Source organism: Ictalurus furcatus, chromosome 20 (assembly GCF_023375685.1).
Source record: "Ictalurus furcatus strain D&B chromosome 20, Billie_1.0, whole genome shotgun sequence".
Lineage (NCBI taxonomy): Eukaryota > Metazoa > Chordata > Actinopteri > Siluriformes > Ictaluridae > Ictalurus > Ictalurus furcatus.
Window position 1 is genome coordinate 15,532,406 of NC_071274.1, and position 27,802 is coordinate 15,560,207.

The 27,802-nt window shown below is 38.5% G+C and overlaps 1 protein-coding gene across 1 annotated transcript; it reads left to right on the forward strand.

Moving 5' to 3' along the window:
- The first annotated feature begins 85 nt into the window (after positions 1-85).
- Positions 86-27,302, forward strand: sh3gl1a (SH3-domain GRB2-like 1a). The gene is made up of 10 exons (XM_053651025.1): positions 86-1,156; positions 14,487-14,555; positions 16,153-16,225; positions 16,793-16,936; positions 17,671-17,804; positions 18,027-18,185; positions 24,832-24,935; positions 25,436-25,560; positions 25,839-25,883; positions 27,052-27,302. The coding sequence occupies exons 1-10, from the start codon at positions 1,112-1,114 to the stop codon at positions 27,243-27,245; spliced, it is 1,092 nt and encodes a 363-aa protein (XP_053507000.1). The 5' UTR covers positions 86-1,111; the 3' UTR covers positions 27,246-27,302.
- The last annotated feature ends 500 nt before the right edge of the window (positions 27,303-27,802 follow it).

The following is a 27,802-nucleotide window of genomic DNA, read 5'->3' on the forward strand; positions in this document are numbered from 1 at the left end:
ACAAAAAAAAAAAAAAAAAAGAGTACGTACTTTTAGTACATAGTATAAGTATGCCAAGTGGGACGCAGGGAAAGTCTCCAGAAGAACCATAGCAGATTTTCCAAGATGTTAAATAAAACTTACCAGAAATTTCCTTATAAATTTGCACAAATTTATAAGTACCTGTGACTACTGATGTTTATTTTTTTTTAAAGCAAAGGGTTGTCACACCACATATTGTTTTTGTTTAGTGTATTGCTGTTTACTGTTCTTTCTATTATTTTTTATGTAGAAGTTTCATTTCATTATTTTTCATTACATATTTGTTTACAGCCTTTTGCATGTGCACTGTACTAGGCCTATGTTTATGACAGTTATTCGACAAAATTGGCGCTTTGAGAAGCAAGAGAAGGAACTACAGGAAGACAGGGGCGTGGTCACGCGATGGGCGTGTTCTCTACGTGGCTTTCTAAAACTTTCCGGAAGTTACTTTTGTTACCTAAGCAGCACCCCCCGCTATTGTAAATATTGTACGTAGGGGGTAAACATTATTGTTTTTGATGCTTTTAGAGCACGAGGGAACCAGTATTTAAAGTTTAATCTTAGTAAGACGACTGTCACATCCTAAAACACTTTCACACTTCTCGAAACGTAAACTTTTACAAAGTATATTTAATTGTGGTGTGGGATATTATATGGTTTAAATGGCTGTTAAAACGATTGTTACAAATAGTGTAACATTTAGCAATCGGGTTCTTGATTTATTCAATTTTTCATTTTTTTTTTTTAAGTAAAAGTTCCGCGAACAGGAAGTGCCACAACAATCTCGTTTCAGCAAGAAACCCCGACTTCTGCTCTGTGATTGGCAACTTTTTTATAACGCTTTTGGTTCGACAGGGTTTAATAGGTGACTTGGCATGACAGTGTGAAGTATTATCCAATCCTCGTTCAGGGGGTGGGACTTACGGAATACGGATAGAGCAAAAAGATATAGGCACCGTGTAGTTTCTTTGAAGGTTCTGGTGCAGGAAGAAGAGGTTTTGGCAGAGTTTTTCGTGTTTGTAACAACCAAAAAGAGAGGAACGTATTCCACATTTCCCCCTGGTGTATAGTGGGACAAGCCGACGCAAACATGTCTGTCGCTGGCTTGAAGAAACAGTTTTATAAAGCAAGTCAGGTGAGTCTGGAAAGTTTGAACCTTTCAAACTTTTCTCTTCTGCCCAGTCTGTAGTTGGATTACACTGGGGGTAAATAAACGCCTATTTCTTTAAACACAACCGAGATGCAGGTTTTACACTTCACTTTTATGCTTTTGTGCTTCACCATACAAGATATACCTGTGAAAAATGCTTTAACCTTAGGCTATTCAGGAAAATCTAACCTGGAACTGCAACTTGCTCTGTCCAGATGCCAGAACACACGTCTAGCTGCTCAAGTGGATTGAAACAGGGTTTCAATTAAAGTTACAACATCAAAGATACGGTGTTTTTGTTTGTTTGTTTTTGTTTGTTTGTTTTGTTAAAGAAAACAACACAATAGTAAAGTCATTTAGAAAATCTTTAACATATTCTGATCAATGACAAATCATCAGGAAGCTGGAAACTATCTTTAGCAGGAATACAGGTCCAGTATGTGTGTAGAATTTTCCAGAACTTTTAGGAAAACTCCACTCTGAAAGACTCAACATATTAACTTCCCAGTCATTTTAATATGCTTAGGGATTCTTAGAGGATAACTTGTCAGACAGTGTTGTATTTTTCTTGTTGCTGTGAGAACCCTGCTGAAAAACACACAATAGAAACCCTGATAGAATTAGTAGATAGAATAGAATAATAGAATTTATAATGGTTATAATGGGAATTGTATTGGATATCTCAAACGTAATGGTCCCTCCCTGTGGGTCTCTATTGTTAATTTGTTGCGCTCTGTTGGTGGCATGTTACGTCTCATGGATGTCATTAAGGACCGGTAATGGTTTTAATGGTTAGCTGATGGCTTGTATTGGGATTTCTAGTGGAAACCATTCAGATTTCTGTTATGGTTTCTATTGTGTTTGTTGTTTTGTTTTGTTTTTCCAGCAGGGAAGCTAGCTGTTGTGTGCCGCGATGACATCACAGAGGGATGCAATGATATGATAGGAGAAACAATATGTGATTCAAATATAAATTTCAAAAGAGCATCTTTTCTCACTCACCGTTTTCCAGCAATGTTCATTGTCATAGGAATTAGAAATCCCTTGTAGTCGTGCAGACAGCAAACGTTGGACTCGTAGTTCCAGGATGCATTGCAGCTACACAAACTTGGCTATTGACGATATCGGCTGTTGACTTTTTTTAAATAGAGAGTGTACAGTTGAGGAGGTGAGAGAGCTAGACAGACGACAGGACTAAAGCCCTGCTGCATGGCTCTTTTTAGGTGACGATGAACAAAGGACTAGCTAAATCGTTCTGCCTCCAGTACAGCAGGTTGTTTCTGACACACAAAGGTGATGTAAGAAACCGTTAACCAAACTGAAAGTAGACCAACACAATGAAACTAAAAACAAAAAACACCTCAGAATTTCAATACAAAATAAATCTTGGATGTCATTTGATGTCAAGTCCTTCATACCTTCGTTTTGTTTTTGGTCTAAACATAAATTTGGCTGTAGATTAGTTGGGATTTTAGCATCTTTAGAAGCATGGATTAGATGTTGCCAGCTGTTGGTGATGTTTAAGTTGGACTGGGAATATCTCAAAAGGCGGTTTCCTATAAAACTCCACTATATAGAGTATACAATATCAGAACCTGTATACACCCTATACAGTGTAGGGTTGGACAATATGCATATATTATCATTCTCATAATAACTGATTACGCGATACACTTTTGAGATATCGTTGGTATGGTGATGTATTTTTTACGTTTTTAATCATTCAAATTAAATGCTACTGAATGGATGTCATTGATTTTTATGAAATTAAGAAAAAAAATAATAATCTTTGTCTTTGTAGGCATTAAAGAAAAGTATCATCAAAGTCAGTTTTGTCGTCGTTATTTTGCTACTGTTTCGTGAACAGTCTGTTAGCTGAATTATATATCGTGATGTGTATCGTACAAATACAGAAAGTCCTCAAGTATCGTGATATGATCTTTTTGTCATATCGCCCAGCCATAATGCAGTGTATCGTATATCCAACAGGGAGCCTCTTGGGACTCAGCCATATACTATGATGCTGTTTAAGCTGCTGTCACATGTCCACTTCGGGATGATATCAGTGTCTCCTGTAGCTTTTCGTGTTTTGGTTTGAGTCCAAACATCAAGCTGGATTGTTCATTCCGGCCTGTTTACACATTATTTTAGTTCCTGCTACATCATTCAGTCTGTCCTGTATTTACTGTTTTCAGGAACAAACAGGAATAAAGCCCATTACAGCCATGTATTATTTCCCTTAAAACCCTTGATATTATAGTTCCATTGTCCTGTGAAGCCTTGAGCCTCAAGTTCTTAAAAACATGTATATGTACAACGGCTTGTATGATCTGTCTGTCTGTGAAGTATATTCTGAGCATTCGAGACCAATTTTGAAAAATTGGTTATGTACATCGTTTTTAGCTAAAAATGATGATTAAATGACCCAAATTGAATTCAGTTGATCAGCATTTTTAAATGATATTAATTCAACTTGTTAGCTGTTACTTGTAAGTCTAAATATTTGTAAATTTACAAATATAATGTAGCGTATGAGAAATGAAATACAGGATGTCCTCCATACATATGTTTGCCAGTACCACGTCAGTTGTGTTTTCGTCAGTGGATGTTTGTGGATGTCCGCTTCTTGGTTGGCCTGCAACACTTCCAGTCTTTTTGAATTTGTTAATAAGTTTGGCAGCAGTGTCGTGTGTGTGTGTGTGTGTGTGTGTGTGTGTGTGTGTGTGTGTGTGTGCGCTCGCCTTGTTTCCTGTTAAAGTCCATCGCAACCTTGTGACAGCTTCTCGATCCAGCCGTGAGAATGAAAATATAAATAAATAAGAAAATATATTATTATTATTATTATTATTATTATTATTATTAAAAAAGACACTAAATGGGGAAAAAAATTTTAAGACATTTTGCTATTAAGTGTTCATTTCCCCTTGGTTTGGAGACTTTTGGGACACTCTGTATAACCAGTCCCTCCAGGATTTGGCGATCGCAGAAATTAAGGAAACTCAATACAATTCCGAACAGTATTCGGAGGAGCTTGCAATTTTTCAAAATTACCGCAGATTTAAAAAAAAATTTCGGCAAAGACGCACCACGTAACATCATCACAATGCGCATTCAGCCAGAGGCCCCTTTGATTCACGTGCATCGAGCATTAGTACAGCTAAAAGATCTCATTTGCCAACAAACATCACTGTGAAAGACTGTGCAAAACAATTTCGTGCGATTGGCCACGACAATCACACAAAAATCCTGTATGGTCTTTGTAATGAATTCAGAAATGACTCTGATGCTCATACGCTTATACATTCCTGATAATACACTTGCACTTTTGATTATGTAGTATACAGTTATAGAAGATAAAGAATTTATAATGGCTTTCAGGCAGTGTCTGTTAATATCAGAGAGAATAATACCTACTGTATGTAAATCATTCCAGATTGTTATGTCGATTTGTTCAACTGTCAGTTCATTGTGGAGAAAAACAAAACAAATCTTTTGGTGTTTTTGTTTTTGAGTGACAGCTCGTACAAGAGTGCTCCGTTATTAAATTTCAAAACTCTTAGACAAAATATGTAAAGGTGAGCAGATCTGGTGATTATAATAATAATAATACAATGAGTAATATCATGTAGGGACGATCAAATTGATATTTTGCGCAAGCACAATGTACAACAGGAGAGCGGCGTGGTTGATAGGTGGGTGTGGTTATAGCTGGTGGATTCTGTTAGCTCTTGAACTAGGCTTATTCCATTGATTATTAACCAACAGTTAATCTCGCTCTGGCAAAAAAGAAATGTAAATTCTCCTACTCATAGTTGATAATCAAATGCTGGATTTGATTAAAACAGATTCAAATCAATGTGCTGCTCTTTCTGCTGCCAGGGGCTTATATTCATACCGATTCAAATAGATAGATCTGTAGATTTTTTTTTATTATTTTTATTTTTATTTTTTACATTTGTACATAAAATGGCTCCCTGCTGTGGTGAGTTTAAAAATGTCAAACCTGTTCCATGAAAGAAGAACTGAAAATGATGACCTGCCTCCCACACCGTGTTATTAGCTTCTGAAATATGGCCGGTGTGACAGGCTCGCTGTTCACACACCGCTGTAACCAAGGGCAGGTTCGAAAGTCTTAATTCACTGGGAACTTTTAGAGGAATAGAAGGAACGAGAGTGTCTGACTTGTCGTTTTTCTTCTACAAATTGTTCTACGTTGTCGTGCTGAGGTTTTGTTCTGATCGAAACAAAACATGAAGTGTTCAAGTCCTAACAAAGACTCCTCAGCATGCTGGGTGGTGAATTCTGATCATTCCTGGAGACAAGGCCCGAGAGATGGGTGTGTTTTCCAACATTGTAGGAATTTTGACGAGCGAAAGATTTTGTTGCATTTCAGGCATGAAGCCTTTGAATGCACAGCTGTAACAGCTATCCATGTCCTTTGCACTAACTTGAAACATTTCGTAACTTTTTCAACAACTGTGAATGAGTTTGCATGACCATGCAGGTGTGATACCAGTTTACCTGTCCTGTATCGTGTTGCAGTATAACATTTGTCCTCTTCTGGTCTTTATTACTTCTGCAGTGTTTCATAGACCCTGTGTGTGTATGTGCTTTGTGTCCATGTAAATCATTTGTAGCTGATCCCCCCCACCCCCCGGATATATTGTTTTACTTAATAATACATTTGAAGTGTAGACTTCTTACTTCCTTGTGCATGCACCGCTGCACCATGCAAAATATCATCTCTCAATACTGAAGGCATTTGCATGATAGCATACCTTGGTATGTTGTTTTCTGTTACAGGGAAATGGTGATATGATGTCCCAAAGTGTGCATTTGTGGTTTAAATCATGAGATTCATTTATTTATTTTCACTGAGTTTAGGTCTCCGTCTGCCCAGTATTCGGTATTCGGGTTGTGCAGTATTCTTTAGGTAGTTAAAGTGCACCTGTTATGGTTTTGAAACGTGCCTAATTTTGTTTTAAAGGTCTCATACAATAGATTGACATGCATCTAAGGTCAAAAAACACTTTTATTACAATTAATGTAATAATTTAAGTTGCGGCATTACCTTTTCCCCCAGTGTCACAAACGACTTGTTAAACGATCCGTTCTAAAGGATTCACTCTAAACTCCTCCTTACAGTGAGCATACTCTGCTCTGATTGGTCAGATGTCCCAGTCTGTTGTGATTGGTCTACCGTTGTCAGCTTGTTTCAAAAAGGAAACGCCCACTCCCATAACCAGAATCGGCTCCATCTGTTTGCATGCAGCCGATGAAGACCAGAGGCGGGGCTTTTTGTTACAAACCTACGTAGGTTAGTACAGCAAGTACAGTCTGGAATTACTAATGACTCGTTTCAGCTGTTCAGAATCGCTTCCTTCTTTTGGGATTCAATAACTCCGTTTGTCGTGCACTTTTTGATTTTTGAAAATTTACAGATTTTTTACATTCATAAATGTCTACATAACACACTACATGAAACGTAATATTTGAAAAACCATAATTAGTGCACTTTAAGGGAAATGTCTACATGGAAACTTGAAGTAGGACAAAAAAGAGAGGCAGCTTCTAATTAGTACCGAGTCATGTAAACGCCACAATCTGATTGACCGATTCAGGCTAAGGCAATATTCCGATTCAACGAATTCTGATTCTCAGCCATGGAATATGCATGTTTTAATTAAAAAGTTATTGCATGTAAACAACTTATTCAGAAAATCCAATGAAGGAGATATGCACATGCTCAGTTCACAAGGAATTGTGGGTGCTAACAGATACTTAGTTGTAGGCCAGGTATTTAGGAATGGCAACTCTGCCATATTAGGGCAACAACCATGTATACAGGAAGATTCCGATGTGTGTGTGTGTGTGTGTGTGTGTGTGTGTGTGTGTGTATATATGTGTGCGTGTATGTATGTATGTATGTATGTATGTGTGTGTATATGTATATGTCAATGTCAAACGTCTTTTGTAGACATTAAATACAGGATCAAAAGGATTTTTTTTATTTTAAGTTTTTTAAAATGTTCTATTGTATTGTTGGAAAATTATTTAGATCCGTCTTTGAGAATGGTGACACAATATTTTTCTCATATCGCCCAAACTTCCTCTACACACAATAGAATATTTACAATTTTTATTCACTGCAAAACCTGTGCACAAAATCTGTTCTTGCTCTCAGTGCAAGCTTTTCTTTTATTGTTATGCAGGCTGACGCATTAAGTAAGTATTCTCATTGTAAGGCCAGAACCCTTAGCGTTATGGTGTTGTACCTCTTTGGTGGACATCCTCAGTAGCGCAAAACAATCCGAGTCCTGTCAGCTTTGTGCATTGTAACATTTCTACAAGGATCCTGCTCTCTGAAACAGTCAGCGCTTCTGCTTTGAAGCAGGTTGTTAATCAGGCAATAAATCAGGCCTGAGCCCTGAAGTCTGTTGTGAGTTTGTGTGACTTGGCAGAAACTGTTGTAGCCAACACCCCGCCTACAGCTCCATGATTACACCTTGACGCCGTCGTACATGTGGCATTTGAAGTTTTGTTACATATCGATGTGTTTGTAGTTTTTCGCTGTTTTAAAAAGAGCTGTCCATTTTAGTTCACCATTTCATGCTTCCAGTTTCGTACAGTGAAAAACTATTCAATATCCTTCTCTCTTTGTTTTCTCTCACACACTTTCACACCCTCAGTCTCTCTGTCTTGCCAGATGAATCATCTTGATGAATCATTTTTTGTGTGTGTGTGTATAGGCTGGTTTGACAAAGCTTCGGTCATGTCACTCAGTTTGGCCGTGCAGTGTATGTGGTTTAACCTTTAACCAGTGTATATGACGTTGTTGTTGTTGTTATTAGTAAAACCAATTATCAGAGTGCAGAGAGTCTTCTGTTCTCGTACAAAACATGCCAACACTTATCCAGCTTATGCATGGATCTGCCTCACTCAGTAAACAACTCGATAATCTAGAAAATGTGAGCTCTGCATGATGCTTAATATAATACCAGGCTCTGTGTTTTCCTTTGTGATGAAATGTGTGTTACCCGTTTATGTTAATGTTTTTGTGTAAAAACCTGGATTTTTGAGAACCAACATATTTACTCATAAACAAGGCAGTGTACTGTAGTATAATGGTATTTAAAAAAAACATTAGAAATATTTGCGAATCCAGATTTTGGTCTGTGCAGCTGAACACTTAAATATATCATAAATATAAAAGGTCAGAATTAATTTTCATACAGATGGTGAAAAATGACTGTTTTACATCCTACAGTTGAGGTCATAAGTTTACATACACCTTGCAAAATCTGCAAAATAATTGTTTAAAAAAATCTTTAAAAGATAATGGGGGATCATTTTGTTTTTTTATTTAGCCCCACCCTGAATAAGCTATTTCGCATAACAGATGTTTACATCTAGTCGACAAGATGCAATAATAACTGAATTTACACAAATGAGCAAATTCAAAAGTTTACATACGGTTGGTTCTTAATACTGTGTCACTGTTACCTGGATGATCAATGACTGTTTTTATGTTTTGTGAGAGTTGTTTGTCCTGAGCACTTAAACTGCCCACTGTTCTTCAGAAAAATGCTCCAGGTTTTGCACATTCTTTGCTTTTCCAGCATCTTTTCCAGAAGACAAAATAATAACAGTTTATTTAAATGTATTTTCGATTCGGTTACAACCAAAGTGTTAGCCAGTGTTTGCAAATGTTAGAAATGTTGGACTCCTGATTGGCGCACCCTTCTCGAATCCTGATGAAGCCACAGCTATCCGTGACCAGGAGTACAAGAGGTTGAGGGTTCGATTCCCACCGTGGCCTTGTGTGTTCTCCCCGTGCTGCGGGGGTTTCCTCCGGGTACTCCAGTTTTCTCTCCCAGTCCAAAGACGTGCATGGTTATGCATAGGCTGATTGGCATGTCCAAAATGTTGGTAGTGTATGAATGGGTATGTGAAGGTGTACGTGATTGTGCCCTGTGATGGCTTGGCAGCCTGTCCAGGGTGTACCCCGCCTTGTGCCCCATGCTCCCTGTGATAGGCTCCAGTTTCTCCACGGCCCTGAAGGAAAAGAGGTATAGAAAATGGATGGATAGATGGATGAACACCATGAATGGGAGCTGGTTGGAATTGGCAAGACTAAATTAGGGGAAGACTGGGAGGAAGAGTTAGAAATGATGGCCAAAACTGATGCAATATTTGTGTTGCGATCTTAACATTTATTCTTTTTTTTAGTTTTATAGGAGTGTCTTACAGTTTGTTCAGGATTTCATGGAGGTTTTTTTTTTGTGATTGTTGCGGCCAAATGTACTCTATTTTGTTGCACCTTTTTTTCTAAATTTGCAGTGTGATTTGCAGAGTTTTTTGTGTTTTTTTTGAGGAAAACTTAAATTTGTAAAATTGTTTTGCATGGCCTTTCGCAGTGATGTGTGTTGGTAAATGTGACCCCTTTAACTGTACTCATGTTCGACGCACGTGAATCGAATAGGGCTTTGTCTGAAAAGACAGGCGGACTTGGTGCGAGTGCTGGCAGATGGAAAGTGTTTACGAATACCCACTACTACTTCAAGACAGTACACCAGTTGTTTTAAGAAGATACTACAATGGTAAGGCAGTTTTAAAAAAAAAAGTCTGAAACATTTATTAATAAGGAAGCCAAAAAAATATCAGCTGGCACAGGCACCAGTTTGACCAGCTCAGTCTGTGTTTTAGCAGCTGGATTGAGTATTTCAGGACAGTTATTTATTTCAAAGTTTTCCAGTTTGGTGGCAAGTGCACAGATTTATGCAAAGCCCTTACCGCATAGTCTTGGTAAACACGTAAACGTTAGTCGCTCATGCTCATGACGCATAGCGAGAAACAAACATGTCTGAGAGCATGCTCATTGTTGACAGTGTGTTGGCTGTGTGTGTAGGTATTGAAATGGTTTGGTTACACATGATCAGCCATCGTTTAGCAGCAAACCAAACAAACTCGGGCAAGCAATGCTGGGGCATTTGTGACATACGACTGAAAAAGCGAGCAGTGGTGTGGAATTACTGAAGCTGTCACTTGTTTTAGTCAGCTGCTGTACATCATGAATGCTATCGTATTATATATTTTTATACCCATAGTGGTCATGAAATCCCACAATGCATTACTTGGGTATTGTGTTGATATAAGGTGCCAGTTACAGTCCTAGAGGCATACTTCCTTCCTGAGGTTCAAGCTTATCCTACTCCCATACACACCTTATTCAGCTCCTTATTACCAATGGCCTAAAGTCTTATTTGGGTGTGTAACTCTTCACTACAGTGGGCCTTTAGGACCAGAGCTAAGAAATAATCTTGATCTAACGAGTATTTCTAGAAAAATGTGTCCTTTGAAAGGAACGCTCAGGAATAAAAAGCTCAAATAAATAGCCAAAATATTATTGTACACAATTTGATGTCCCTAATATTTGAGAAGTTGGATTATGTTTGATTATGTAAAGGAACAGGGGGTCTGGAATTTTTTAAAAAATTATTATTATTATTTTTCCATAAATAGTCACAGGGGTTCCTTGTGAGAAAACACGAACCCCTACCCTAGAGTGTACGTAATACCAGTGTACTCTGGCATTTGTGGGTGGGAAAAGAAGTAGGCTAATATTTCAGATTCAGAGATGGAGTCACTAAGATAGGAGATAGGAGTTTGTTGTTCTGCAGTTATTTTGTTCTACCACAATAATGTATAATTGTAAAGCCCAGTGTTTTGTTGAAGTTAATCAGGAATCAAGAGCGTTTAATAGGCATTGTTGAAATTGGTTGGATCAATCAGTGTACCCGGGAGGTGGGTGGCCCGGGAGGTGGGTGGCCCGGGAGGTGGGTGGCCCGGGAGGTGGGTGGCCCGGGAGATGGGTGGCCCGGGAGATGGGTGGCCCGGGAGATGGGTGGCCCGGGAGATGGGTGGCCCGGGAGATGGGTGGCCCGGGAGATGGGTGGCCCGGGAGATGGGTGGCCCGGGAGGTTCGATTGAATAGTTGGATGGGAGTGTTGACTCGGATTTGTAAACCAGAGTAACTGATTTAGCTCCTGGGAGTGTTGCATTGGGATGGTTGGATTGCTCTGTTGCCTCGGGAGTGTTTTACTCACAAGTTTTGAATTGAGATGTTGGATCGGACAGTTGGATGGGAGTGTTAACTCAGGAGCACTGATTCGGATTCGTAAGCTGGAGTAACTGATTCAACTCTTGAGCGTGTTGAAATTTGGATGGTTGGATTGATCCGTACCCTCAGGAGTGAATTGGGATGTTAGATTGAAAGGTTGGATGGGAGTGTTTCGTAAATTGGAGTGACTGATTCAGCTCCTCTACAATGCCTGTAAGGAGTTGATTTTGGTGTGTCGGAACTGAGTAAACATTCTGTTGTTGCATCTTTTCAAGGCCTGAATTTTGTACTCCATTATGAACTATAGACTGTCTGTTGTGCTATTCTGCTTTGACTGTAGCATGCCACAAAAGACCTCCTCCTTCTGACTTAAACATGTGTGTGTGACAGAGTGCAGGCCCAGTACAGGGTGTTACTGACACAGATCATTCAGTCAACGTATAAGTACTCGATAAAATATCAGTGCAGGCAAAATAGATAGTAACAGCGCCTTTCAAAACTCTTATTCGTTTAGTTAATATAGTTCATTATGTATTACATTATTTGTGTGGTTTGTGAGTTTAAGAAATGTTGCTGTGCAAGGTTTTTAGGTAAACACATATCATGACAGCAGATGATCGACCACAAAGAGCAGCACTGAAAGGTCACCATTGATTCTCCTGCATGTGGTGACTTCTGTTTAAAACCTACTTGTAAAAAAAAATGTGATTAGTAAATATAGAATTTTAAACCTTTACACAGAAAACACTAAGATGTGAGAGATGACTTTGGCAGTGGTTGCAAAAGTGACCCTTGCCGTCTTTGACAGCAATTAAAGTATTTGCTTTTCTCTGTTTGATACACCAGGAACATGTTCTTGGTGTAGCAAACACTGCATGAACCCTACAGTTAGAGGGCAGGAAATATGAGAGATTGTTTGTTACTTGGTTGTTTCATGCGGCTTAAGTATCGGGTAGTGGCGGCTTATCCATAGGGACACCATTCTCAAAATCCTCATTCACAGCGCCATATATTTTAAATTCCATCAAAATACTAATGCCCTATTTTGAGTGACCCTGGAGTTTAAAAATGTTGACTGATATAAGCCTTTGTAGATGATGTGCAATCATGGAGAAGTGTTCTCACTGCCCCACTTACAGTGCCTTGAAAAAGTATCCCCCTCTGCCTTGGCATTTTTCTTTTTGTTGCATTACAACCTGTAATTTAAATGGATTTTTATTTGGATTTCATGTAATGGACATGCACAAAATAGTTCAGATTGGTGATGTGAAATAAAAAAAATAACTTGGTTTTTTTTAAAAATTCTTAAAAATTTAAAACGGGAAAGTGGTACGTGCATTTGTATTCACCCCCTTTGCTATGAAGACCCTAAATAAAGATGTGGTGCAACCAGTTACCTTCAGAAGTCACACAATTAGTTCAGTAAAGTCCACATGTGTGCAATCTAAGTGTCACATGATCTGTCACATGATCTCGGGGTATATATATACACACCTGTTCTGAAAGAGTCTGCAACACCACTGAGTAAGGGGCACCACCAAGCAAGCAGCACCATGAAGACCAAGGAGCTCTCCAAATAGGTCAGGGACAAAGTTGTGGAGAAGTACAGACTGGGGTGTTGAACAGTTATGCACACTCAAGTTTTCTGTTTTTTTTTTAAAAATCTTATTTCTTGTTTGTTTCACAATAAATATTTTTGCATCTTCAAAGTGGTAGGCATGGTGTGTAAATCAAATGATGCAAACCCCCAAAAAATCCATTTTAATTCCAAGTTGTAAGGCAACAAAATAGAAAAAATGGGGTAGGGAGGGCATACTGTGTATTTGTGGTGTACAACAGGGGTTCTCAAACCTGTCCATTTTGTATGTCTCCCTTATCTGACATACCCAATTCAGGTCTTGCAGTCTGTACTAATTAGCTGATGAGTTGAATCAGGTGTGTTAGATGAGGGAGACATGCAAAATATGCAGTGCTGTGGGTCCTCCAGGACATGTTTGAGAAGCACAGGTGTACAGAACTATTTCTACTGTATGAGCTGCAAAGATTGAGAGAGGGAATGAGTGATTGTAGAGTGTATACCATACATCGATCAGAAATGCATGTGCACCATGCTGACCTTGTTTCCTATGCGAAGCCTGAAAAAAGATGAGCAATGTGTCTCCCTTTTAAAACGTCTGATTGCTCAAATCATTTCAAGAGTTTTGTGGCACATTTTAACGATGTACCTATTATAAATACATACATCCTTCCAAGTCTCACTTGACAACCAAAACCATTCCTGATATATTACAGCATAACCTCAGTGGCACACGACTGCAAAAATTGAAAATGAAATTAAATACAATGGTGTGTGTATATATGACATAGATTTTTTTTTTTTTTATGCAGTGGAAACCTTGACCAAGGCAGGAAGTTCGTCGATAAGATTTTAATCAGATTAAGCAAAGATACAATTCACTACACTGCAAATGCATTTAGTTAAAAGCTTAACATGATTCAATCAGGGTCAGAGTTTCCGATTTCATACTTGTTGAGCATCATGGACAAATATAGACGTGCAGAAAGAACAGCAGGTATCTGAAGAAATGAAGGCCTGCAGGCTAAAGTGACATTAATATCAGCATGTGATGCAGGAAATGGTGATCTTGTTACACTACACTCATTTTTATTCTACACAAGCCATCACAGTCCAATGTTGGAATGTGTTACACACTCTAAATCATCATCTAACTATTCCTACACTCACTATGACCTCTTACTTGAGTGGAGTTTTCGCTGTAACATATAGCCCATGATTCTGATTTTATCATTGCAGTGGAGGTGATTTAGTTTATTTGTGAATGCCTCCTGTGGTTTGCTTTAATGGGCAAGTCCCCTCATGTTGGGTTCAGTATTCATGCATTCCAGGAGATCCTGAAAGGAGTGTGGGTACATACTGTAATAAAGGTGTCTGGTTCATGTTGTAAAGTATAATAAATAGTCTGTGTTAACGTGTCGTGTTTTCTGAATAAAAGAGAACTTTATGAAGGTCAGGGAGATCGATCTCTTTAGATGACTCTTCTATAGATGGCTTTCTTTGTCCACATTGCATAGCTCTCCCTTTCAGCCTTTCTAACTATATTTGCTTTGCCTTCTGCCTTTTGCATATACAATACAATATATTTATGTATTTTCTTACATGTGTATTTCTTTCAGATGGTGAGTGAGAAAGTAGGAGGAGCAGAAGGCACTAAGCTGGATGAAGACTTCAAGGACCTGGAGAGGGTGAGGGGCAAATCAGAACCTCCTCTAGCAAGAGATAGAGCTCTGTACAGCAGTCATTTTATAGAATAATAATAATAGGTGTCATATATGTGCCTTTCCAAACCCCAAGGGCACTTAACAAATTAAATCGGAACCTGCTGCATAAAAAAAATAATCGCTGACTTCAAACAGAAAGAGAAATGCAGTATTTCCCCAAAACAACTTTTAGTAAAACTATCTAAACAAACGCCAGTCTAGATGTGATATCTGAATTGAAATTGTGCGTAAATTGTGTACATCGTTATCGTTCCTTTTAATAAGTATTATATAATAAATATTATAAGTAAAGGTGTGCATGAGGCAAGAAAGGTTGACCAATCCCTCTCACTCCTGCAGAAAGTCATCAATCCCACCATCTCCTGAGAAAGTATTGACCAGCCTGTTTCACTGCTGCAATTGGTTTGACCAAACCCTCTAAGTCCTGCAGAAAGGTTGACCAATCCTTCACCCTCCTAAGAAATGTATGACCAATTCCTTTCACTGGTTTGACCAATCACGAATGCAGAAAGTTTGACCAATTTTGCCCACTCCTGCAGGACGTTTGACCAATCCCTCTCAGTCCTGCAGAACGTTTGACCAATCCCTCTCAGTCCTGCAGAATGTTTGACTAATACCACTGCTCCGGCAGAACGTTTGACCAATCCCTCTCAGTCCTGCAGAACGTTTGAATAATACCACTGCTTCTGCAGAACGTTTGACCAATCCCTCGTCCCTCTCAGTCCTGCAGAACGTTTGACCAATGCTGCTCTCTTCTGCAGAAACTCCCGCAAACATTTTAAGCAATACTGAATGCTGCCAAGACACCTACACTTTTACCCTCATTAACAAATCCAGATTCACAGTATAAGTATAAATTGTAAACACCCCCAACTCTAGATGTGCCCCTCTCTTCCTCAGGCCATTTCATCAGCGTAACCAGTCCACCCGCTTTTGCATAAAGCTTGACCAATCTCACCCACTACTGCAAACGTTATGACCAATCACTCCCACTCCTGCAGAAATTTTGCCCAATCCCACCTGCTTTCATAAACATTTTGACCAGTCCCACCTGCTCCATCATAAAGTCCAATCCCACCCTTACTGCAAACATTTTGTCCAGTCTTGCCTGATCCTGTTGAAAGTTTAACAAATACCATCTGCTGCCACAGAAAGTGTGTCCTGCCCACTCCTGCAATTGTTTTTGTTTGTACCTACTGAGAACATTTTCTAGTTAATACCGTTTCCCAAAATATAAACGATTGAGCAATTTATACCACGGTGACCCTGCCCTGAATAAAACATTTACACAAGATGAATAAACGAACACAACTGTGTAAAGGCATTACACAGCACCGGACGAGCAATCAGTCATGTTCAAAGCACATCTATGTTAATAAACATGACCTTTCTTTGTCCCACGAGCGTCAAATCTGACCCACTGCACACCTCTAATTATAATTCCTGTCCTTTGTTGCTTAATGGAGTGAGGTGTAGGTATACTGAGTGTCACCCATCCATAACTGTTAAGTCATGACTCACCCACCACCCTTCCCATCTCCCCGCCCTGTGTGTTTTACAGAAGGCCGATATCACCAGTAAGGCCATTGTGGAAGTCTTGGCCAGGACGTCAGAATATCTGCAGCCCAACCCAGGTAACTAGCACAAAGAAAAAAGCTGTCTGAGTCAGACTGCCTTTAGAGTTGAGCTGTTGGTGGAATCGCTAATTAATTATTCATGCACTTCATAATGGAAAGAAATTCATGTAATTAAGGCAAGAGATTTATTTCAGCTTTATTGCTGAATTTGGTGCTGAAAGATAGAGGACTCTGATGTGTAAAATAAGACTAAAGACTTAACCTGATTATCTTTATAAAAAATAAAAAAAACTCTTAGAATCAGGACAAAAGGGCTCTCTTTTTGAACAAATCACTAGATCTAAAGTGTGTATGCAACTAAGCTTGTATACATTACGGGACTTATGTTACAACCTTTCGTAGATTTTGTCATTCGTTAAAGGTTTCTCGTTATCTCTGGAACTGTGGGAAATTCCCAGGCATAAAACATTTTAAACATTCTGGGGAATTCCTTTGGATAGCTGAAAACCATTGCTGTTGATTGAATTTATGTGTATTTAGACATGCGTTGAAATTTGCAGTAAGTTTTAAACCCCAAATTTGTATGTGATCTCACTGTATCTGTGCTTTGTGTTCTGTTGTCAGCATCTCGGGCCAAACTGTCCATGCTGAATACTGTGTCTAAGATTCGGGGGCAGGTGAAGAGTACCGGATATCCACAGGCAGAGGGAGTTTTGGGGGAGAGCATGGTCAGATACGGCCGTGAGATGGGGGAGGACACCAACTTCGGTACGTGCGTGTGTGCACTAGCGGAGCAGACTATTCGCACGATTGTGACTATGGGCCTGTGCAGGAGGACTTTATATATTGTGAATAAGGGAAACTAGTTCATAAAATTAGTAAATGAGGCTAAGAGGAAGGGAAGAAATTGGAATAAATGACAACCGGTCATTAAGGATTAATGATAAGATTAAATTTCATATGTTAAATGTGAAAAATACCCAGATTATCTATACAACACATCATAATCTAACTTTTCCTCAGACAAAATATTGATCGAGTATTATCAATTTTCTTGTTTCATCATCTCGTCTTTGTTGCTAATCAACAAAAACACAATTTTTTTTTTTTTTTTTTCGAGTTACCCAAAACCCCTACACTTTTACCCTCATCAAGAAATCCAGTTTAAATCTAGGTATATACAAATTGGAAACGGCCCCAACTCTTGATGTGCCCACCTCTTCCTCAGGCCTTCATTTACATAGTGGAACCTGATTGGCTCGTATATTCTAATGCAATAGCACTTGCCTGTCACATGTTCAGCATTCTTATTAGATTTTCTGCTCTCCCAATTTCTAACCATTTTTGCACTTTGACAAATATGCATGCACAAATAAATTCTAGAAAAAGTGCTTAATTTTAATATGCCTCTTGTATAAAGTTTAGAATGAATTTAAGCATTGCTTAGCATTAGACGGCTGCTGTGAAGGATGACCGTAGAATGTGTGTCATGTGCGCTGTAGGTGGTGCTCTTGTTGAGATGGGGGAAGCTATGAGGAGGATGGCTGAAGTAAAGGATTCGCTGGATATTGATGTGAAGCAGAACTTCATCGACCCGTTCCAGACCATCGTAGAGAAGGATCTCCGGGACATCCAGGTATGATCTTAAGAGGATTGGTTTTTTGTTTTCCCCTATACTAGGTACAACTTTTATTTTTTTTTTTTTTCTTGCTGACATTTTAGAGGCGTCATGATAAACCACCCAAAATTCGAGGAATGAGTCAAGTCATAGTTTTCTGTTTCAGTTTCTTCCTGTCCTTCTCATTTAACTATCTCGCTTTGCCTCTCATTTTGTTTTCTGTCTGTCTCACCCCACCAGCACCAGCTGAAGAAGGTGGAGGGCCGGAGGCTAGATTATGACTACAAGAAGAAACGGCAGGGAAAAATTCCAGATGAGGAGCTGCGCATGTCCCTGGAAAAGTTCCATGAGTCCAAAGAGGTTGCAGAGATCAGCATGCACAATCTCTTAGAAACTGATGTGAGTATAGATTAAGGCTAAAATTTCCCAAAAGCAGCCAAATACAGACATAAAATGTGTTTGGAATTCAGAGACCTTTGTGCCTGACTGGATTCCTGGACTCCATGTGTTTCCCATGTTCAAGGCAGTAACATGGATTCAGCTGTATGACTCACTAGGCTTCCCCACCCCCCATCTCCTGTCCTAATATAACGACTCTCAGGGGATTCAATAGAATATCAGGGGACATTCTCACTCATGGCCAATTACCCAGCAGCCCTCACCATCTGCCTGCCATTAACATATGTTTCAGACACCGGAGGGAATATGGGTAGACGTGCTCCACTCTTAAAATATGTTTATTTTTTCATGTAGTGTGTATTCAGCATGTTTGAGTGAGACTGTAGGTGTGAAGTTAAATTTCGCTGAATCGTTAGAATCCCCAAAATGATAGATCATTAATTGGCGATGGAGTGAGTCAAAAACATAAATGAATACAAAACATACATTATCGAATGACCAAAGACTTTACAGCAGATCTGTACTGATACAGCAGAACCGAACCATTACAGCAGAACCAAAAACACTACAGCAGAACCGAACCATTACAGCAGAACCGAACCATTACAGCAAAACCAAAAACACTACAGCAGAACCGAACCATTACAACAAAACCAAAAACACTACAGCAGAACCATACCATTATAGCAGAACCAAACCATTACAGCAAAAACAAAAACACTACAGCAGAACGAAAAACATTAGTGTGTATTAGTAAATCAGGAAAAGCAACAGCACAGCATTTTTTCTTTTACTTTCCTGTTTCATGTTAATGTGTACCTACAAGCCATTGAGATATAATACATTTCTTTTTGTTAAGTAGTCTTTTATATTACACCTTCATTTATCATTTACTCTCCCTTGCTCATGCAGCATTTCATAATCTGCTCGATGCTATTATGATAATGAGGAGGCATGTATTATTTATCCAGGCAGATTTTAGTTTGCTTTTTTTTATTTATTTATTTATTTATTTATTTATTCCAATTGTTTATTTAAATACATTTGTTAATTTTGTATTAATGCTTCTTATTATCAAATCATTTATTGGAGTTTGTGTATTGGGGCAGGTGGAGCTTGCTTACATCATACAGTGCAATAAACTAGACAGAGGCATAGGTGGAGGAAGCATCTGTGCTTTAGGAAAGTCAGTTTACTGGCCAAGAGATTCTTTGTTGTCGATAGCGGAAAAAACACATCCACATACGTCTGTATCTACAGGAAGTGTAGTGCTTTATTAATGCTGTAAGATTACTAGCCGGTACATCATGTGGAAAACCACATTTTGCATGAATGACTATACGAAACAGGAGAACAACCTTAAACTTGCGTATTTGAAGTATTACAGTACACATAAGTAAGTGTTAGTGTATTAGTAATTGCTGTTGGTCAGAACAGGAATAGATTCCCCACTGCTAACACAGAGCCTGTACCCATGTGTTTCCTTATAGGTCTAGTGCTGTGTTAATGCTATTATTAAGCAGTGACTCAGATACAGCCAAATGGAACAGGTACAGAGTCTAAAGACAAACATCTGAAGCATATCGGTGCATTATTAATCATTGCTTAGCATGACAAAGCATAAAAGGCAACTGCATTTCACCACCACTCCTTCAAAACCTATGAGGAAAACAATTGTAGTCCATTTTAAAAGTATTGCAGGCAAATGATCTCCCTGCCTCTTCCCGTTGGGATGTACAACAGGGACACCAACTTGTCATGTGTCATAACATTTTGTAACAGGGTGAAGTCCAGTCCAAGTGGTAATTGAAATACTGCATGAGTGAAATAGAAAATACATAATAATAATAATAGGGAAAGTGAAAAGTAAAAACAAGCAGTAAATGATGAATAACAGAGTAACATAACGTTTTATTTACTGACTTTAAAAAAGTAACCATTGCTTTGGAATTATTTCCTAAAGGCTCAAACACCTCTATAATCAATTATTGTATTTAGTTGTATTTTATTATTATTATTATTATTATTATTATTATTATTTACTCACTAGATGACTTTAATAGGGTTATCACTTTGGGCATTCCATACATTAGAACGGTGGTCACTAGACATCGACCGATATTGATTATTTTAATTACAGGTACTGATTATTTGCATGTTTATGTGCCCGATAACCGATATGCAGAACAGATATTTTTTCATTGTTTTACTTCTGTTTTTGACACAATGATAACACCAATGAACTAAACAAACCATTTTATTTATAACAATTTTGTCAATTTCACTTCCTCCTTGCATACAAAACAAAACAACTCTTATTAATACACCAATAAATAGAGGGGTTTGAAGAGTGCAAAAAATAAGTGCACTGTTACTAAAGTGCCTTCTTTTTATTAAAAGCTTTGAGGTTAACAAACAGTTAAAACAAATAAAGCACATAAAAATAATTCTAGCAAGTCTTTAATTAAAAAAAGAAGAAGGAAAAAAAAGAAATCCAGGCCGCCAACAAAAATGGCAGTTCTGAGCGCAATTCTCAAGATGCCCACAACCATTTATTGGTAGCTACGATATTACAAAACTGATATCCAAGTATGGGGAAAAATGCTTAAATATCAGGGAAAATATTGATAAAACTGATTATCGTTCGAGCTCTAGTGGTCACCAACCCTCTTCCTTGAGAGCTGACTTCCTGCAGGTTTCATCGCCAACAAAAATCTAACACCAGTTTTAGTTGATCAAGAGCGTCTTAAGACTGATTAGATGGTCAGGTGGCACGATTATGGTTGGAGCTAAAGTCTACTGGAAAGTAGATCTCCAGGAACAGGTGGTGACCACTGCATTAGAACATAATGGGAAATTAGTCCTTGTATTTTGAAACCTTTAATACATCTTCCATGTTTTTGTGTGAACATCTCAAATACAGGCTGCACATTGGATTTTTTTTCCAATCCAATTTGAACCACTTTTATACATGGTGTTAGATCAGATGTATATCTGTGACCTTGTGACTGTAATGAAGGTCATTACACACATCACCACATTTCTCATGGCATAGATGTGCCAATAATGGCTAGCTTTTTCCCCACCCTCCTGCCCTGATCATGGACAGCTGATGAGCTGCCTCCTGACCCCCAGAGTAAAAGCCTTGATTTGTGCGTGATCATTTTAACACTAATGCAGTGATTAAATGACAAATAACCTGTTTTTCTCTATGATTCATGTGGCTCATATGTACGTACCTTAATTGCCTGGAAATTTTAGGGCAGAAGCTTTTGATGATGCGGGTCACTTAGAAACATAAATGTGACCTGTCAAGACATGAAAATTAGATGTGAGCAAAAACGAGGCTTTTAATATGGGCTTGGATTAAGGCTATTTTTATACTACTTGTTTGTGACCTTGTATCTTTTTCATTTTCGGTTTTCATGCACACCAAACTGTTTCCGTGCATGTTTAACGGACACTTCTTATTCGTCCTCATTAATGGTTGTTTTCTTCCTCTGCAGGTCATGAAAGGGCATTTTAAGTAGAGAAAAGCTAGAATAATATATCAACCAGTTAATAGCATGCTTTTATTATATCCATAGTTCTAACTGCACTTATAGAGCTTTTCTTAACCCCTTTGATAAAATGCCAGTGTGTATAATTGTACATTTCTGGCATTTTCTGCATTTTGTTGTTCATTGAGCTGTTAAAATATTCCTTAAGAGCCATTTAACCTGTTGCATGATGTCACCGGTGACCCCTTTCTATGTTTACTGTCATTTACAGCATAAATTAACCAACATATACTTATTAAATCTTGACCAAGAAAAAGCACATCAATTGAAAGATCTACAACTTGCGCTTCAACATATGACCACTGTTTTACCATTTATGTCTATTAGCGATTGTAATTTTTTCATTTGTTTCAGGAGTACAAATCAAAACATGCTAGACAAAATGGGAGGTCATACCTGTAGTATACAATCACAAACATATCCTTCCATTTATTTATATACAAAAGAAGAAAAAGTTCAGTACAGCACGCTGTAATAACTATAAAATTAACCTTCTCTAACTTTTTCCTTTTTTCATGAATTTTAATAAATATTTTCACCTATATAACAAACTTCAACAAAAGGGTCTTTTTGAAAAAGAGGCCACTATTATGAATGTAATCCAAAGGAGTCTTGAACTACTATTACTCAAGCCCCCTCGTGTGCTTTCAATCATCAGCACAAGACACGGGCGTATGTTTGGTGGAATAAATGTGGTGTTCGTGTAGGATATGATGTCGCTCAGGGTGTTTAATAGTATTCCCACATGTGAGCACAACCTTTAGTGTCTTGCTTTGATTTGCATGAAATAAAAAATAAAGGAACAACTTCACTTGAAGACTGGCAGTAAACAAATTTTTACCCTCACTGATGACTGTAACCATGGTGACTGTTAACCGTGACAAGGCACAGGCCTATGTGAAATAATTGCAGACTGAATGATACCATGTGCATCCCTTATTAATATTTCTTTTTAATCTTTTATATTATACAAATTGGTGTATTATTTTATTATTATTATTATTTGACTCTTTCATTAATACATAAATATTTCAGGGGTAGTTAGGGGTGGGCAATATTGAAGAAATATCATGAAATATACATACAGTTGAGGTCATAAGTTTACATACGCCTTGCAGAATCTGCAGTGTTAATTTGTTTAAAAAAAAAAAAAAAAAAGAGGGATGATAAAAATTTCATTTTGTTTTTTATTTAGTTCTGCCCTGAATAAGCTGTTTCACATAACAGATGTTTACATATAGTGCACAAGACACAATAATAACTGAATTTACACAAATTAACCAGTTCAAAAGTTTACATACGCTTGATTCTTAATACCGTTTATCTGTTGTTACCTGGATGATCAACATGTTTTTATGTTTTGTGATAGTTGTTCATGAGTCCCTTGTTTGTCCTGAGCAGTTAAACTGCCCACTATTCTTCAGAAAAATCCTCCACGTCCTGCACATTCTTTACTTTTACTGTACCTTCTGCATATTTGACCTCTTCATACATTTGAACTATTCCAAAAGGTGTAAACTTTCACCGATGCTCAAGAAGGCAACACATTGCATTAAGAGCCATTGGGGGTGTAAACTTTTGAACAGTATGATCGCTGTAACATTTACAATTTAAAGTGCAAAATGTTCATCACTTTTCCTGCTTCCAATCAGAAATGAAATCAAATTACATCAGAAAGTGATCAATTAGTCACGCACAATATCTTTAGAAAAGAGTGTATTATGAGACATATGACTCGACTTTCACAGCACTAATACATTCGAATATATGGTACTGAAGGCTGATGTTCACTGTCCTCTCACAATTATTTTACTATATCATCCTCCTAAGGTTCAGTTCTCCTGCTTGGTAATGTTACTGTTCATGTGGATACAGACAGTGTGTTCTAAATCATCTCAACGGTCCTCTGTTTTTGACTGTTTCAATCTGACTTTTTTTTTCACACTCATGGTCATACTCTTGATTTAATCTGTACATCTGGGTTTGATATTGCTTCAATGTCCTCTTTTCACATTGGTATCTCTGATCATAAGCTCATTCAATTTAGTCTCAGTCTCAAAAGAAATGCAATAACACAATGATATCCTATCAGGACCTTAAATCTGTTGATGCCACGTTGTTCTCTGCTTCCTCTACAATTTCTGATTTTTTTGAGATCTCCTGTCCTTCAACGATGCTCTTGAAAATTATTTCTGATATTTTGCATAAGCATGCTCATATTAAGACAAGGTCTGCCCCGTCCTCCCACACTTCCCCCTGGTATACAGCTTAAAAGTCATCGTCAGACCGCTTGAACGGCTTTATAGGAAAGCTGGTCTTACTGTTTACCTTGTAGCTCTCATTGATCACCTCAATACATACAAGACTGCTCTGAACTCTGCGCCATTTAATTATGTTTCCACAATGATCAATAAAGCCAGCAATAGGCCTAAAGTTTTGTTTGACACAATCAGTAAACTCACCCAACCTCCAGCTCATGATGATCACACATCACATTTGTTTTTCATTTGTTCTTCACTTTATTTATCTGTAAGGCTTTCTGCTTTATCTGCAGACCACAGCATCTTTCTCTGCTGGTGTAAAACATGAAACGCAAAGTAACCGGACAAGTTCAGTCGATCATACGATTTACTGTCTGTTCCTGGGAATGGATCGCGTTCACACGGTCACACTGTAGCTCGTTCAAAGCAAACCGCTTTCATGTGGACCAGATGTCAGTACCTGTGGCCACGCTTGAGTTTTCACAGACCGTAACAAAAGTGTGCTGTGTGCTAGTTTAATTTCCATTCGTTCTGTATTTGTCTCAGATGAAACTGCTGAGTTTGACTAGAATTGTCTTGATAAATTTTTTTTTTTTTAAAAACCTCTCTCCGACACTCGGTCCTGTTTCTGTACGCTTGCGCTGGATTTAGCATTTATATTGGAAACCTGTTCGTGCACTGAGGAGAGCAGCACCGCTTTACCTGGACATTTGGTATTATGTAATACTCTGGTGGAGCGTAGAGGTGTGCCTCATTTCCCTTTGTGTGTGTGTGTGTGTGTGTGTGTGTGTGTGTGTGTGTGTGTGTGTGTGTGTGTGTGTGTAGGTGGAACAGGTGAGCCAGCTCTCTGCTCTGGTGGAGTCGCAATTGCAGTATCACAAACAGGCGGTGCAGGTGCTGGAAGAACTGTCCCAGAAAATGAGAGAAAGGTATGAAGCTCTCAATACTATTCAGTTTTCTCCTCCTTTTTGCTGCTACCTTATCACCTCCCTTCATTTCATTTTCTTTTCTTTCTGATTGTCTTTTTATCTTTTTCGTTTTCTTTCCAGCTTTTTTGCTTGTTTGTTTGCTTTCAAGCCTTCATTTGTTTTAGTCACTTTTTTTCTTGTCTTTGATTTTCACTTTCTTTTCTTAGTTTTCTTCTTGTCTTTATTTATTTTTCTTGCTCACCTGCTTTCTTTCTTTCATTCTTTCTTTGTTCTTTTCATGCTTGCTTGCTTTCTTGCCTTCATTTCTTTCTTTTTGTCTTTTTTTATCTTACATTTTTCTTTTCTTTCTTACTTCCTTTCTTTCTTTCTTACCTGCTTGCTTTCTTTCTGTTCATTTCTTTGTCGCTTGCTTTCTCCCTCAGTTGTTTTTTTTCTTACCTTCATTTCATTCTTTCTTTCTTTCTGACCACTTCCCTGCCTTGTGTGTGTGTGTGTCTCAGAGTGGACTATGCCCAGGCTCAGCCGCGTCAGAAGCGAATGCCCAAGCCGATGCCCAGCTTTGACTCAGACCCCGAGTCTAACGGGAGCTTCAGTCCAACAGCTGTTCCCCCAAGCTTTCACGCAGGTGAGTTTCACTTCCCCTCATGCCCTGCCTGTGTTCTCCTCTTCCTGTTCCAGTGAAAGTGATAATGAGCATGAGTCATAATCACTACAGTGCCTGTTGAGTTCTCCAATCAGAAGTTGTGGATTAATTATGTTTTTCTGTAACACGACAAGCTGCTTTTTCTTTTTTTTGGTATTGTTATTTCTTATTAACCTGAAGTGAGAGAGAGTGTCTGGTGAAGGAACGACTGTTTATACTGTTTACACAGAGCACTGATGTTGTTTTCTTCATCTCTGCAGCACCTGCTCTACCCACTCGAACCTCTGTACGCCAGAAACGCCATTGTGAGTCTGACACACACACACAGGCTCGCTCTCACATACACACCCACACACCTCCTACTGTACAGTCAAAAATATACAGCACAGTTTTTTTCCACACTGCCTCTCTTACAGGAATATTTGGACAAAACATACACAAGTTTAGAATATAGACACTTTTCCACTTGCTAAATGTAGTCCATCTACTACTGAGACATGTTTGTTCTACATTTGCTTCTTTTGTTTCAAAAGTGAATTTTACTAATAAGTAAGAAAAGGTATAACATAATAATAATAATAATAATAATAATAAAGAAGGGCAATCATAACAATTAGAAGTGACAAGGGCGAGGCAGATCTCACTTACTGTCCCTTGTATTGTAGCAAGCCGAGACATATTGTGCTGCTAATCGACAGCGGTCTTTATTTTCTCCTAGTAGTAGGGGCAGTTTTTCCAATCAGTACATTTACAACAATAATCTGATATTAACCTGATTAAGACAATACTCTGATTAAGAAACTACCATGTAAACAGCGATTATTGATTACCTTAATCCGATTAAAGTCATACTCGAAGTAAACACAAATCGAATTAAGACATGTGGAGTACTTCTGTTTTAGCCGCATTATGGACGTGTATTACAGACATGTACACACCTTAATCACATTATTAACGTCATGTGAGAGTTTTCACCGAAATTTGCGACAGGACATGTACACACACGGCAGTGCTGAACCGTTTTACGGCAAACGAGAGCACGGCTGCACCCCAAACCGCATACTTACCTGCTATATAGTAGGCAAAATACACGTATTTCGGCTACTATATAGTAGGTAAGTACGCAGTTTCGGACGCAGCCCACGGCTTCAAGCAGTCGTCTGTTTGCATGTACAGCATGACAAATAATTAACTGCACTTGAAGCGTTTGTAAAATTCTGGAGGGAACAGTGTGGCATGGGGATGTAATGACGTGCCATAAATTGATCTGTGTTCTATAACATGTAAAACATGAAAGGAATATCCTAAAAGCGACTCATGTAAACACCTTAATCGGAATATTGTCTCATTCAGAATAAGGTCAATAATTGGATTACTGCTGTCCATGTAAACGTAGTCAATGTTTGTTTGTCAAATGTTGGGTATGCGTGTGTTTAATTTATGGGTGAATTAATTACTCTCTCACTTCTGTAGCAATGGACCAGCCTTGCTGTAAAGCCCTTTATGACTTTGATCCAGAGAATGAAGGCGAGCTCGGTTTCCGTGAGGGTGACATCATCACCCTGACCAGCCAGATCGATGAGAACTGGTACGAGGGCACGCTGCGTGGCCAGGGCGGCTACTTTCCCTGCAACTACGTGGAGGTTGTGGTACCACTTCCTTACTGAAGCCCACTGAGAAACGAGGGAAGGAGGGGAAGAGAGAGAGAGAGAGAGAGAGAGAGAGAGAGAGAGAGCGAGAGAGAGAGAAAAAAGTTGCAGTGGAGACAAGATGGAGAGTTTTAAAAGGCTGGAGACTTGGAACAGTGTATGAATATGAACTATGCCATGAGACTCAAAATATTCTGTTCTTTCCTGTGCAGTTTTTCCAGTACGTTTCTTCAGTCAGATTGCCATTGGAGGTGGGTCTCTAAAACACTATTATATCCAAATTTCTTACCCTGCCATCTTGATGGAGTAACCGAGCCAAGAGAGATTATATTGTATCCTGTATGCATTTTTCCCTAAATCTAAAAAAAAAAAAAAATCCTTCAGATAATAAACAGTCTTTTTTTTTTTTTTCTTTTAAAAAAAAAAAAAAAAATCATGCTGCACATTGCTGATTCTGTTCCTCTTCCTTATTCCCTTCACAGTTATTTAAACAGGCTTGTCTTTGTATTTTATATCAATCGGGTTTTCTTTGTGTGTGTACCCTCTGCCCTCTAGTGGCCGCGCCATGATGATGC